General features: G+C 37.6%; 1 protein-coding gene across 4 annotated transcripts in view; it reads right to left on the bottom strand.

Moving 5' to 3' along the window:
- AFG1L (AFG1 like ATPase) overlaps positions 1–16,034 on the bottom strand; it is a 192,190-nt gene that overhangs the window by 149,529 nt on the left and 26,627 nt on the right. For 3 of the 4 annotated variants that reach the window (XM_037064995.1, XM_037064997.1, XM_037064996.1), the window contains exon 2: positions 6,826–7,049. The exons of the other annotated variant lie outside the window; for it this stretch is intronic. In XM_037064995.1, coding sequence (XP_036920890.1) covers positions 6,826–7,049 — 224 coding nt within the window. The remainder of the gene's footprint in view (positions 1–6,825; positions 7,050–16,034) is intronic. 4 annotated transcript variants of the gene reach the window in all.

Genomic DNA, 16,034 nt, shown 5'->3' with positions numbered 1-16,034 from the left:
ATATGCAGTTCATGACCACCTGAATTTTTGTACTTAATTCACTGAGTTATAAATAATAGCTTACGACTGTTCTCTCCACTGAACAAGGTATCACTGAAATGGGAAGCCATTCATCTTATTCACATCTGTATCCTCAACTCCTGGCATGAAACCTCGCACACAGTGAGGACCAACTCTCCTTTTGCTGAATGGAATTTATACACAATAATTCAGAGTCCTTGATAAACAAAGAATTACACATTCTATCTATGATAGGTGCTTCTATAAAACTAAAAGTCATTTGTTTTTCCCAGCTATACAATGGAACTACCTTCCTCAGTGTTGGGAATGGCCCTGCCTGGTTTCAGAAGCTGTAACCTCCCATGGCTAAGGCTGAGTAAAAGGACCTTGGGACCATAAGCCACTAAGGAGATAAAACTTACCCTCCCCACAGGGGCACAGCCTCTGCCTCCTTTACTTCACCCTGCTTGGCCCCTGCAAGATGGCTGGATAGTTGATGACAGGTAAGATTCCTCAAGGGAGGAACAACCTAAGACAGGCATGGTCATGGAGGGGCCATCAGAGGAAGACTTAGGGGACTATAGAAAAGGGGTGATGGACCCTCCCCCCTCAGCTTTGTCATAGCCTGAGTTCTCATTCTGTCTGTAAAAGGTCTCCTACTCTCTTGGCTGCCCAGATCCCCCACCTGATTCAGACTGAAACAATGCAGGAGGATGTACAGCCCTGTGCAGGAACTGATGATTAGGCCTAAGAAAGAATGCATAAAATTCTGTGAAACCTACTTCACTAAGAATGTCCTCAATTTAAATAATAAGTGTCCAAGCATAAAATGAGTTTGTTTCCCAAAGTGTTATGGCCCTTTGACGCCATTCTATCTGACCCTGACTCAGAATAAGCCCTCACAGTTCTTTGAATGTTATCTATTCCTTGATCATTACTGCCTGATAAAGATGGATGAACATTACGTATACTCCCTATATTCCTATGCAAACTAAACCCAATAAAAGCCCTTTGAGAAAGATGCTCAAGGCCTTTCTCCTCTGAGAGACTGGGCAGCCTTTCCTCCCCAAGCGGATCATGTCTTAGTAGACTTATTCTCATCTGAAGCAGCCAGGAGAGCTTTGCTGGACAAAGCTCCCCCAAACATCAGTGCTGAAAATAATAATAATTTTTAAAAAACAACTAACTAACCTGTTGAAATATCTCACAATCACACTGAAAATATTTTGACTATGGAACATTATAAACAGGCTAAAATAGAGACAATATCGAATACCTGGTTACCTATCACCCAGCTTGATCAAATCTTTATCTTTTAACATATTTCTTCCAACATTTCAGTAATAAAACATTAGGTACAGATGAATCCTCAACTTGTGCCCTTCTTCCTAGGAGTTAACAACCCTGATTTTGAGGGTTTTGTCCCCATGCTATGCAACATTCTATTTTAGAAATACCTTCTGATTTACTGATCAATTTTTGTGGTCTCCATGAGTTATCCCCCCAAAATAGACTCTACTTTGTCCATTTTTCTATGGTTTGTTAACTTTTTCCTATTACTTGGTAGGAGTCCTTTGTATATTCTAGATAGCCATTGTAGCCAGCTATTTTGATGTAAATATTTTCTCCCAGTCTGTGGTCTGCCTTTTCACTTTTCTCTGGTGCTTTCTATTGACTAGAAGTTTTCAATTTCAGTATAGTCACATATATCCCTCTTTACCTTTATAATTCAGGCTTTCATATCTTGTATAAGAAATACTTTGTTTTCCTAAGTTCATAAAGAACTTTCCTCTGTGTTTTCTTCAAAAAGTTTTACTTTAAATTTAGTACATTAATTCTATAGAATTTATTTGTTGTTTAGATGTAGGTACCCAACTTTATTTTACTTTCAATATAGATAATCAATTGTCTCATCTCTGCTTATTAAATAGTCTTTTTCACACTAATTTTAATGCCAACTCATTCACATTTCAAGTTTCCATATATGTGATGGACCACTTTGTTCATATAATGGAACAATGAATAAAACAGTTCTGCTGACTACAGGCAGGAACATATAAAGAGAAGTAATAGGAGATCATGTTGGAAAGCTAGACTAGGTATAGTTCAAGTAAACCTTAAATACAATTAATGGTCTCCTACCAGTCCTCAAATTTAGTCAGGTAGCAGTCATCTAGAGTAGAGGTCCAGTTATGGCCTGTGAGCCCAGTCCAGGCTGACACCTGTTTTTGTAAATAAATATCTATTGGAATACACTTATTTATATATTTCCTGTGACCACTTTGACAATGGCATAACTGAATAGTGTGACAGAAGTCATATTTATGGCTCCCAAAACCTAAAATAATTTCCCATGTTGTCCTTAACACGAAATATTTGCTGACCTTTCACCCAGAGACTTAGGTAGAAACTCAGCATAGACGCCACGGTACCATTGCCTGTTTATGAGCTATACAACTCTGCTGCCATAACCAAGCAGTCAGCTCTAGTTGATAGTGGCAGATAAATTCCAATCGTAACATTACAAAATGGGGCTCTACCCCTTGCTTCAAATTTATTTTAAGGGCTTTATTTAATGAATTGTGTAATAGATAATGTATTATTTGTTTAATACATTATTGAAATTATTTAATTAATAATTTATTAAATTCATTTAAAAGGACTTATTCTCATTTATAGTGATGGCATAATTTCACCTTTGGAACCATGACAAAACCTAAGATGTAAATGACTAGATTGGCTAATTATTCTGGAGTCTGAAGCAGGGCCCCATACTTGTTTCCCATTTTTAGATTTTAAATGAGTCTTTGGCATGTATTAGTTCTCAAAAAACAATGTAGTTTGATCCCCAATCTCACTTCCTTTCAGACAATGCTGTCATTGGGTTAGGACATAATGCTTTTGCTTCAGCTTTCATAAAAGCTTGACACAAGAAACATTCATTTAAAATTACTTCTGGTCTTTAGCAAAACTGGAGCTATAGACATTGTGCATTTTGTACTCAATGTTGCTTCCAATCTTCCAGGATAAAATTCCAGATATCAGGGAAGCTTTCCCTAAATCACAATGCTCAACTTACTCTACCTACAGGGAATGTCAGTTCCAAGAAGAGGAATGGAGGAAAGATGCTCACGCCCTTAGCAGGAGCGGTGAAGGGAAGAATTGAGGAAGAACCAGCACATTGCCTAGAGGCCCTTCTGAAGACTCTTAGATAACTAACAAAAGGGCTTCCCGCATCTCCTGAGAGAAAAGTCCACAGCCCAAATTCCAGGAACCCTACTCACAGTTTCCAGGTGCTAGGACCCAAGACAATAAAGCATCAAGACCTTAGGTTAGCCGGATTAAAGGCAGGGCAGTTCTTGTCTACCTGCTATATGCATTGTTCTTGGGAGGGCAAGGAAAGGTATCTAATTAAAAAATAGTGGGATATATGAAGAAATTGGAAATAATAATTTCTCATAGGGGAAGAAAATAAAATATTTTGTGGAGAGCAGGAGAAAAAGGGAAGGAATTTGTGACCCCTGCCCCTTCCCAGGTCTCTTGGGCAATGATTTCTCCCCCTAAAAGACAAAAAGGCCTGGCAATCTGTGTACCTGATTAATGGAAACAGCGATTTTCAAAGTAGCTCCACACTCCACTTAATTCTCTCCCTCCCAGACTCCAGAAATGCTTGATTTGGCTATGTAAAAGCCATTCTAATTATAGTGATTTACATGAACTACTAGCATTTATGCCTAATTACCTCACAGAACAATAACAATTACGCATATATTAAATGTGTAGATTAACCTGGTTGTAAGTCTTATTGATAACAAAAGTAAAGTGTTCATATATACTCATTCTTCATAGTTTGTTACTCATATAGCATGGTCATCTGCTTGTAACTTTTTGAAATTTTTATTAAAGAAAATCTTGTTATGTAGGTAGGTGAAAGTGGCCAAACAATCTGCCACCAATTTTATCACATTAATTAATAATTTTGGCATTTTGTGAAGGTGTATTTTATTTTAATTTTGCAGCTTAGCTGTACATAAAGTTTCTTAGTACAATGAATGTTTAAACATCTGTTATTAAAAACAAAATCAAATGTTCATAAAATCATAGATTTCATTTATCAAAATTATAAATTGTATAAATAAAGTTCTTCTATCACTGAAAAAACATTTCCTTTTCTGATAATAGGCATACAACTGTTTATGTTTTAGAAGAAATAGGTCTGTGGCATCTTTACAATCTTCAAAAACTAAAGCTTTGTAGATGTTTTCCTCAAATTACATTAGACAGTTGGGTCACTTTCACTGTTGAAGGTCTGGTGGGTTGCCCTGCCTGGTGTGGCTCAGTTGATTGGGTGTCATCCCACACACCGAAAGGTCACTGGGTTCTATCCCGTCAGAGCATATGCCTGGGTTGCGGGTTCGGTCCTCAGTTAGGGCATTTACGAGAGACAACCAATCAATGTTTTTCTCTCTCACACTGATGTTTCTCTTCCTCCCTCCCTTCTCCTCTATCTAAAAATAAATAAATAAAATATTATAAAAAATGGATTTGGTGGGCTGAAGAAATTACAGTAGGACAAATACTACCACAAAGAGATTGATCTAACAACTAAACATTTATTCACATATGCATTAGCATTTAATAAATATAAGCTTTCATTAGATACATTGGAAACTACCTAACATGTCCAATCTCCTTACATAAGATTACAACTTACACAATAAAACCAGGGTTATTTACTAGACAGACCCAACAGAGCCAATTCAGAAATCAAAGGTGGAAGTGTGGGAGAACACCCCTAAAAAGAGTCAAACAATAAAGGATAGCCATCAAAAGGGGTAATTCATCATTATTCCCTATAACCATTATGCTGGGCTAGTTGACCACAGTGGCTATCATACTCCTGGTCTACATCTGAGGGGAACTGCCATGTTTACAAGAGACCTGTGTGGTAACTTATGCAGAGATCCAACCTTTACACTGGCTGGTAACCTCTGAAAAAACCAGTGTGAAAGCTGGACCAAACACTGATGAAGTGATTGGTTGGCTCATCAAATTCTTACTTGGAGATTTAAACAACAGATATAAGTTGGTAAAACAAATAGAAGTGAAAATGGACATGGGGATAAAGGAACAAAAGAGGAAGAGGAGTGCATGAATGGAAGAGCACTGGAGTAACTAGTACCTGCTATGACGGCCTTCAAATCAGCAAAGCTTTCAGAGCCACTGATTCTGTGGGTTCAAGCTCCTTAAGGCCTGGCTTTGTGGTGAAGACACCCTTTGCTGCTATTTGCATATGTAGTCTTATACTGAATCTCCATTTCTTTTTGTAACCTAAACAAACCTCCATTCCTTTTAACTAAAAGATATTAACATGATAACAGCTTTTTTCTTTATATAAAAATAAAATTTTAATTATATTCTCAGTGCTTTTTAAAAAGTAGAGTTACTTTCAGTTTTTAAATAAAGTACCACAAACACTTGTTATACAGTACCTTTCTTCTAAAAACCTTCTACTAAATGAGTATTTGTATGGCAGGGGCAGGGGCAGTGATCTGGCCAATTAAAGGAAAACCAGTTTCTTAGATTAAACCATATTCTAACTCATTACTATTACTATCCTTCATAATTTGAAGATGACACCACTGAGAACATTGAGCTCTACAAGCAAGGAAATAGGAATTTTCCTGTAATCTTAAAAATATTAGTAGAGGCTCAAAGCTGAGAATAAGGGGAGACAAGTGCTCCTACACTCTTAAGAGAGGCACTAGTCATATCTACCCAGGAATTATTTAAAAAGAGAAAAAAGGAAAAATCAGCTCTAAAACCAAAGTGGAACTGAAGAAAGTCATTAAGGTAGAAAGCTGTTCACTGGGTAAGAAATGCTGTGGCATTTTCCCAGGATAAACCTCATACCAAGTACAGGGGTACCCAAAGAGAAGCATCTAAAGAGATGAGGATTGAGTGCATAATAAGACGGGCAGGATGCTGGCTTAGGTGAGGAAATCCATAGTCAGCTATCAAAGTAAGGTGTGGAAGAGTTCATGGAAGAAGAACTTGACACATCCTCAGGATCAAGGGAGAATACAGAACAAAGACAGAGACTGGTGCCTACTTCTCTCTGCAGAAGTCCAAGGGCAGGAGGCTGACTATGCCATAGGAGTTGGGGAAAGATGTTATGTTATGCTTCTTGTGGCCTAAGTGGACACCATAAAAGGTGATCTGGCTAGAGCTTTCCTGAAAGGACTCCACCCAAGAAGGCCAAGTGCAAGTCCAAAAGGGTCCCAGTAGAATGCAGAGGTGTGGGGTGTTCTGCCAGAGTCCTAAGAGGTCAAAGAGTGGAACACTGGGAAGGTCCTCAGGGAAACCCCAAACAAAGAGCTAGCATGTCAACACCAAAGGCCCTTAACTGGTCACTTAAGACTCTGCTATTTCACTCTAATCTTCTACCCCTCTCATTCTGAACCTAGAGAAGCCAGGCAGGCAGAGAAAGGAGGGGAGAAAGAACAAATTACTCCCCTTCTCCACTGCTGATCCTGGGCCATGCCTAAGCAAGAGAAAGGGGAAGCTTAGAATGGAGCAGAAGTTTTCATTTTGACTGGACAGCATCCATCATTACCTAACCATGAAGCAATTTGAATCCCCCCAAGGCAAAAAAAAAGTTATGGAATATTGAGAGGTCAAATATGGGGATCCAACAGAGCTTATTTAAAGAAACTGGTGGGAAATCAACAATCTGTTTCAGGGTTGTACCTGACTACATTTAATCCATTTTATTAAATGTTTATGCTTTTAACTGTTTAATCTTTAGCATCACATAAACCTCACCTTTGAAAAAAGGCCTTCTGCCTCTATACTGTATCCTTTAAGGTCCTCATGCAATTTCTGCAAGCACTGTATGACTCTTCTTTGATGTTCGTCGTCCTTTAACTCACGAGCTTTGATCAGAAAGTCATAGTGGTCCAGAGGTCCATGGCAAACAGCCAGAGCTTTCAAATAAGCTTCTGTAGCCGCAGTTGGAGGCATACTCTCAAGTGTCTGAACTGTATAGGCTATAAACGAAAATATATACACAATTTCAGACTTTCTTAAATGAAGATATTTCATAGTGCTCTACAATGTTTAATGATCACATTAAAACTTTTAACAGTTATAAGAAATATATTGAGCAGTTACTGTAAATGTCATTTTCATTAAAATATTATAAAACAATTTTGCACAACATATTTACAGTCATCTCATTTTAATAAAAGGGAAGAAATCCAAACCCATTAGGTTATCATTATAATCCTTCTAGAAAGTCTAACCTGCTGTACAGTCTCTGCTTTGCCTCTGCTCCCTTAAACGAGCCATCTGAGTTCATCAGATCTTCCCCACAGCAAGGTTTTGAGTCAAGCCTAATTCTAGTTCTTGAGTACCAAGGCAGAGATATGGAGACTAGTCACAAAGGGTTCTCTACTGCATTTTTATTCTCTATCCAAAACCACACAACACTGAGACATTACTACATGATTCCAGCCCCCTGCTTATGAGATTCCTTCTCTTTGCCATACCTTTGGGCTGAACACAAATAGCTGGGACACAATAGTGTCCAATTCTAAGCAGGGTGGTGTTATGATCCCTTTTTTGGCCTTCCTGGGAAAGAAATGATTGGCCACGATAAGGCCCAATGATAACTGCATTCCTTATCTGGGGTAGTAGGTTCAATGAGTGGGTAACTACCATTTTTTTCCATATCTTTTTATTTTTTATTGTTGTTCAATTACAGTTGACTCAATTTTTCCCCCATTGCTCTCCTCTTGCCCACCTGCCCCCGACTAGAAGCAAGAATAAACAGCAGTAAACTGGCGCATATTTTTAGAAAAGGATTTTGCATGTTTCCTTTGTTTCAATATGAAAACTACTTTAGAATAAAATTAATAGTCCCAATGTTATTCTCATCTTTTTCCCAAGAGAAAAAATTCTAAATAAACTATGAACACCAGGGCTATGGCAGGGCTATCTTCTAACAGTTGTTCTCCCTTCCTGAATAGAAGTTTTAGCTGAGTACAAGCCTGCCCCACCAAATATTCCATTTCCTGACCTCTCTTACAACCCCAATGGCCACGGGACCAGCTCTAACCAATGGGATGTGAGCTAAAATGTGTGCAGCTCTGCCACATGCCCTTAAAGGGCAAAAGCAACCTCCCCCTCACCTCCCTTTTCCTCCCTTCCCTCTGACTGGACTGAAAGTGCATGAGTGCAGCTGGAAATGTCAACCCAGCAAGGAGAGGCACGCAGAATGCTGACAAAGCAAAGTTTTCCAACAATGCAGAGCTGCCAAACCAGCTCTGGACCACCTGCTTGGATTTTTTATGTAAAGAGTAATAAACTTCTATCTAACATTTCAAGCAGTGTATTTCAGAGTGTCTTTGTTACAGAGGCCTAACTGCACCCTAACTAATGGGGGGCTTTCAGCCTGCAGAAGAGAACCAAAGAGTCTCCCGGAACCTTGGGCCTCACAGGACCAGGAACAAGGCTTGGGTTCAGTGTAGAAACTGGAGGCCTAATTGAGAATTCTGTGAATGTTTCTAGCAATTTGAGACATTTACAAGTAGAGTATAAGAAGAAATATATTTCGTGTTTGTCCACAGTCCCTAGCACAGGGGTCCTAAACCCCCAGAATTTTCTGAGTCTCTTTTGTTATCATAACGAGCACCTTCCTATCACACCTGAGTTATGCTAGTGAGGAAACTCAGGGCAGGACCCCAAGATAGCTTCAGTACAGGGCTCATCCCCAGAAAGACCAGGTATAGAGAGGCTCAGAACTTTCATCTCCACCTACTCACCCCCTGGAAAGAAAGTGGAGGCTAGAGATTAACACTCCTGAGCATGGGATTTCAAAAGCTGATGAACACAGAAGTGCTGCGAAGGAGGTATGCCACCGCAGGGCAAGGAAACTCTTACCCCTTGCCTTGTACATCTCTTCCATTTGGCTATTTCTGAATTGTCCTTTATAATAAACTGGTACATAAGTAAAGTATTTTTCTGAGATCTGTGAGACATTTCTTGCAAATTATCAAATGTGAGGATGAGAAGTTACGGGAACCCCTGAATTTGTAGTTGGCCATGCAGAAGTGTGCATAGCCTGGACAGCCCATTGCAGCTGGCATCTGAAATGGGACCAGTCTTGTAGAACTGAGCCCTTTTAACTTGTGGGATCTGATGTTACAACTCAGGTAGTGTCAGAACTGAACTGAATTGTTGGATACCTATTAGCACTGAAGAACTGAGAATCTCACACTATAGAAAATGCTCTTTTCCACCCTCTCCTTTAATTTTCTGGAGTCAACCAGGTAGGAAATCCAAGAGTAACACTAATCTCCTCCCCACTCCATCCCACAGTCTCCTTCCCTAGCCCTCATCCAGGCCCTCAACCGGTCATCAGCGCTACTCAATTGTACATCCTAAGCACTCTCAAAACTATTTCTTTCTCCCCTTCTTCATACTACAGTACCCCAGCTAAGACTCCATTATCCCTAACTTAGCCTCCCTGCCTCTGATCACTGCCTGGCCCAAATTTACCAAGACCACAATCTCTAAAGTCTCTACAATCAATTACAGGAATGATCTTGCTAAAATTCAAATGTGATTTTCTCATTTTGCTTGAAATTCAGCTCATTGTTTAAAGGAATGGCTTTCAAACATAATATTAACAGTAGCACCTATTTTACATACAAAACCTTCCATGGAATCCTAAATTTTTAAAAGAGAAAAGTGGGAAGGGGGACATAAAGTCATACCTTCTTCACATCTCTCATTCCCATACCCATACCACCCCAATTTCCAAAGCAGCCCCTGAACCCACCTTCCCACCTTATAGATCACATTAAGTATGAATAGCATGAAAAAAATTGTGTGCATGCCTGAGACTACTCCCCTTAGAACAGCCTGCTTGCAAAGGTGAGCCCTTGGCTGGGAACTTGGATTCCAAGAGGGTTCCTACCATCCCCAGAAATGGTAAGTGTTATCCACTGGGCATAAATGTCTGTACCATGAACCAGCAATGTGGTTCATGTCGAACACCTAGGTTCCTTCTACAAGTCTAGAATTTTAGCACATATTGGGTAGAGAGGCCTATGTTACCGCCCCCCTAACCCTAGGCATTGAGTATTTAGCCAACTTCCCTAAATACAAAACATTTCACACCACTTATCACATTTTGTTGCTGAAGGAATTAAGCACATTCTTTCTTTGTGACTGCACTGGGAGAAGACTCTTGGATAGATGCTTGCACCTAATTTTTTCCAGATTTTGCTCCACATGCCTTTTCCCTTTACTGATTATGCTTTGTATCCTTTAATCAATCATATCTATGAGCCCAACTATATGGTGAGTCTCGTGAGTCCTCTAAATCACCAAACCTGAGGGTAGTCATGGGAATCCCCAGCAAAGACAGTATCCTCATCCTGGGGTTCAAGGAATCCACATAGGGCCCCAGCCCACATTCCAGACCACTGTCTCTCTACTCTCCAAAATGCATTTGTTGACACAAGAAATGACTGAGTACGTATCACATGTAATAGATAATGTAATGGGAAATAGGGAGAAATCAAAGGTTTTTTTTTTAAGTGGAGGTAGAAGAGACAAAAATATTCCATCAGTAATATATTAAGATTAAGTGGCAATAGTAAGTAAAATTAATTTGTGTACCGAGAGACTACTTATGAAACTGGTTATTCTAAGTGGTAAATATTAAAGGCCCAAATTAAAATGGATAATAGCAGAAATTAGAATTATTTTGTCACTATAAGGTTCTTACACTATCTGAAAGTCAACTTGGGTCCGTTGTAGATTTATATCAAAAAGTCTAGGGCACCTACTAAAGAAAGATGTTTAAAAATGATGTTTAATTGATATGCTAAGAAAAGAGAGAAAATGGAATCACATAAAATGTGCAATTAAAACCACAAAACAGGCACCTCTCTCTCCCCCTCTCTCTAAATCACACCTGTACCATTGCCCCACTCCTACCCCAGGCACATCCGCTCTGCTTTTCTCTCTCCTAAGCTCCAACGGCCCTTCTTCTGCCTCTGTAACTTGTTTCCTGAGTCCACACAGCCCAGCGGGCTCACTTCTTCTACCTCTGTGACTTTCTAAGTAAACTTTTGCTTGTATGTGGGGGGAAAAATGCAAAATAGAAAAACAGTAGATAACAAAATAGGAACAAAGAACAAAAGCAACAAATAGAGAGCAGTAACAAATATGGTAGATATTAACCCAACTATATCAATAATTACTTTGAATGTCAATGGTATAAAACACCAGTTAAAAGACAGATTGTGAGACTGGACCCTACTATATGCTATTTACAAGAAACCCACTTTAAATGTAAGACATATATAGATTAAAAGTAAATAGAGAAAATATACTATGCCAACACTAATCAAAGGAAAGGAGGAGATGTTGCTATATTAATTTCACACAGAACAGAATTCAAAGCAAGGGAAGTTGTCAGAGATAAAGAACGACATTATATAATGTTAAAGAAGTCAGTTCTCTAAGAAGACATAATAATTCTTAATACATATGCACCTAACCACAGCCATCAAACTAAACTATGTGAGGCAAAAAACTGATAGAACTATAAGGAAAAACAGATGAATCCATTATCATAGTTGGAAATGTAACACCCCTTTAGCAGAAGTGGACAGATCCAACACACAGAAAATCAAAAAAGACATAGTTGAACTTAATAAAATCAACAAATTGGCTATAATTGACACTTACAGAACACTTCATCCAACAACAGCAGAATCAGCAGAATACATATTCTTCTCAAGTTCACATTCACCAAGACAAACCACATTCTGTGCCACAAAACACAACAAAGGTAAAAGCACAGGAATCATAGAATGTAAGCTCTCAAATCACAATGGAATTAAACTAGAATCAGTAACAAAAAGACTGGGAAATACTAAAATATGTGGAAATTATATAACATAACATATGGGTCAAAAAGAAATCTCAAGAAAAAATGTAAAAATATTTTGAACTAAATAAAAATAAACACAATTATCAAAACTTGTAAAATATAGAAAAACAATGCTTAGAGGTAAGTTTATAGCAATTAATGCATGTATTAGAAAACAAGAAAAATCAATCATCTGACTTTCCACACTAGGATACTAGAAAAAGAAGAGCAAATTAAACCAAAAGTATGTAGGAGAAAAGAAATAAGAATTAAAGCAGAAACCCAAGACATTGATAATAAAAAAAATCAATACAGAAAGCCAATAAAACCAAAAGCTGGTTCTTTGAAAAAATCAGCATCTAGCCAGGTTAACTAGGGAAAAAAGAAAAAGAACACAAATTACTAAAATCAGAAATGAAAAACAGACATCACTGTAAATCCCATGGACATAAATAGGACAATAAAGGAATACTAAAAACAACTCAATCCACAAATCCAATAACCTAGATGAAATGGCCAAATTCCCTGAAAGATACAATCCACCAAAACTCACAGAAGAAGAAACAAATAATCTGAATTGGCCTACATCTATCAAGGAAATTGAATCAATAACTAATAACCTTCTAAAACAGAAAGATCAGTCCCAGATGGGTTCACTATTAAATTCTACCAAACATTAAAGGAAAAAATTACAAAAATTCTCTACAATCTCTTTCAGAGGTTAGAGGGAGAAGGAATACTTCCTAACTCATTCTATGAGGCCAGCATTACACTAATACCAAAATCAGACAAAAACATTACAAGAAAACTACAGACCAATATCTCTCAAGAGCATAGATGCAAAAACGCCGAACAAAATACTAGCAAATCAAGTCCAACAATATATGGAAAGAATTATACACTATAAACAAGTGGGATTTAACCCAGGAATGCAAAATCATTCGAAAACAATTCATGTAATCCATTAAATCAACAGGCTAAAGAAGAAAAATCACATAAAAATATCAATAGATGCAGACAAAGCACCTGACAAAATCCAACACCCATTCATGATTTTTTAAAATGTCAGTAAACTAGGAATAAACTAGGAACTTCCATATCTTGATAAAGAAATATCCACAAAAAACATATAGCTAATATACTTACCAGTGAGAAACTAGAAGCTAAGATCAGGAACAAGACAAGGATGTCTCCTCTCATAACTCCTTGTAAATATCATCCTAAAAGTCTTAGTTAATGCAATAAGACCAAAAAAAGGAAGTAAAAGGCATACTGAACAGGAAAGAAGAAATAAAAGTATCTTTGTTCACAGATGACATAATCATCTACATGGAAAATCCAAAAGAATCAACACTCTTGGAACTAATAAGCAATTATAGTAAGGTTACAGAATACAAGGTTAATATACAAAAATGGGATTCTAAATTAAAAACACAATACCATTTATATTAGCAGCCCTGCAAAATGAAATACTTAGGTATAAATCTAACAAAATATGTACAAGACTTATTAGAAGGAAAACTTCAAAATTATGATGAATGAAGTCAAAGAGGAACCTAAAAATGCAGATATATTCCATGTTCACAAATAGGAAGACTCAATATTGTCAAGATGTCAGTTCTTTCCAATTTGAGCTATACATTAAATGCAATTCCAATAAAAAACTTAACAAGTTATTTTATGGAGACCAACAAAATAATTCTAAAGTTTAAATGAAAAGGCAAAAGACACTGAACAGCCAATAAAATACTGAAAGAGAAGAACAAAATTAGAGGACTAACACCACCCAACTTCAAGACCTACTGCAAAGCTACAATAATCAAAAGAATAGACAAATAGATCAATGGAACAAGATATTGAGCCCAGAAACAGACCCACATTAATACAGCCATTGTATGAGCAAAGGTAATACAATGGAGCAAAAATAATCTTTTCAACAAATGGTACTAGAACAACTGGACATCCACCTGCATTTTAAAAAAAACAACTGGACATCCACCTGCATCCATCTAGGCACAGGCATTTCACCCTTCACAAAAATTAACTTGAAATGAATTACAGACCTGAATGTAAATCATAAAACTATGTAACTCCTAGAAGATACCCCAGGAGAAAAATAGAAGACATCAAAGAAACCTTGGTGTATAGTGATGATTTTCAGATATAAAACACCTAGATATTTCAGATATAAAACACCTAGATATTTCAAGGCACAATCCATGAAATAATAATTGATAACCTTTACTTCATTAAAATTAAAACCTTGTGCCCTGGCTGGTGTAGCTCAGTGGATTGAGTGCAGGCCTGCGAACCACACGATCCTGGTTCGATTCCCACTCAGGGCACATGCCTGGGTTGCAGGCCAGTTCCCAACAGGGGACTCATGAGAGGCAACCGTACATTGATATATCTCTCCTTCTCTCCTTCCCTTCCCCTCTAAGGATAAATAAATAAAATCTTTTTAAAAATCCATTTAATACAAAACCTAAAAAAAAAATTAAAACCTTGTGCTGCAAAAGACAATGCCATAGTCTCATCAGAGGACAAGCCACAGACTGAGAGAAAAATTTGCAAGAGATCTAGCTGATAAAAGGACTGCTATCCAAAATATACCCTCCCCCCCAAAAAACTCTTAAAACTCACAAGAAAAACATCTGATTTTAAAAATAGGCCAAAGCCCTTAATGGACACCTCACCAAAGAAGATATACTGCTAGCAAAGAGGTATATGAAAAAAATCTCCAGGTCATACATCTTTAGGAAAATGCAAACTAAAGCAACGATACCACCACACACCTATCTGAATGGCCAAAATCCAGAATGGTGACAAATGCTGGCTGGAATGTGGAGCAACAGGAACCCTCACCCACTCCTGATGGGAATACAAAATGGTACAGCCACTTTGGAGGACACTTTGGAGGTTTCTAACAAAACTATCACAATCTTACACAATCTTACCAGGTGATCCAGGAATTATGCTACTCAGTATATACCCTAAGAAGCTGAAAACTTATGTCCACACAAAAATCTGCAGACAGATGCTTATAGCAGCTTTATTCATAATTGCCAAACCTTGGAAGCAACCAAGATGTCCTTCAATAAGTGAATGGATAAACTGGCATATCCAGACAGTAGACTATAATTTAACACTAAAAAGAAACAAACTATCAAGCCATGAAAATATATGCAGAAAACGTAAATGTATACAACTAAGTAAAATAGTGAATTCGAAAAAGCTATATACTATAAGCTTATATTTTCTAATTACATGATGTTCCGGAAAACTGGAGAAAGTAAAAAGATCAGTAGTAGAAAAGGGGGAATTAGGGAGGAGGGATAAATAGACAGAGCACAGAGGATTTTTAGGGCAATGAAAATATTTGATACCATAATAATGGATACATGTCATAATACATTTGTCTGAACCCATAGAATGTACAACACCAAAAGTGAACCCACTGTAAACTACAGACTCTGGTTAATAAAATGTGCCAATGTAGGTTCATCACTTTCAACAAATGTACTACCCTGGAAGGAGATGTTGATAATGAGGCCTTTGCAAGGCGGGGGTAGGGGGGTGATAAAGAGGAATCTCTGTACCTCCCTCTCACTTTTGCTGTGATCCTAAAACTGCTCTAAAAAAAATAACAAAATCTTTAAAGAGAGAGAATCAGTCAGGCAAGACACTCCAGACTGAGAGATTGGCCAGCATAGGCCTGGATAGCAGCTGTATAAATTGAAACACAAAAGACTTCTCAAAAGCTGCACTAAATTAAATCTGTTATTACATCAGTGTACACAAATTATGTGATGCTGCTGCCATATTATTTTGATTTGTATTAATTTGTCTTATTGTACTCCACATGGACACTGGGAAAATGACATTCTGAAGATCCATACACGAATCTACACACATAAATGGAAGATTTGAAAGGCCCCAAAAGTCTGTGCTATTCTAGTACCTCAATATTATCCTTTATTTCACTACTTTTTCCTAAACTCAATTTTAGAAAGATCCCACCAAACTCCATAGCTGACTTGCTATAATATTTAGTCATTATCATTATGTCTTAGAATCTTAATAA

This window comes from Sturnira hondurensis, unplaced genomic scaffold (assembly GCF_014824575.4).
Source record: "Sturnira hondurensis isolate 20B ecotype Veracruz unplaced genomic scaffold, ASM1482457v3 Scaffold0015596, whole genome shotgun sequence".
NCBI lineage: Eukaryota > Metazoa > Chordata > Mammalia > Chiroptera > Phyllostomidae > Sturnira > Sturnira hondurensis.
This window is presented reverse-complemented; position numbering and strand designations above follow the sequence as displayed.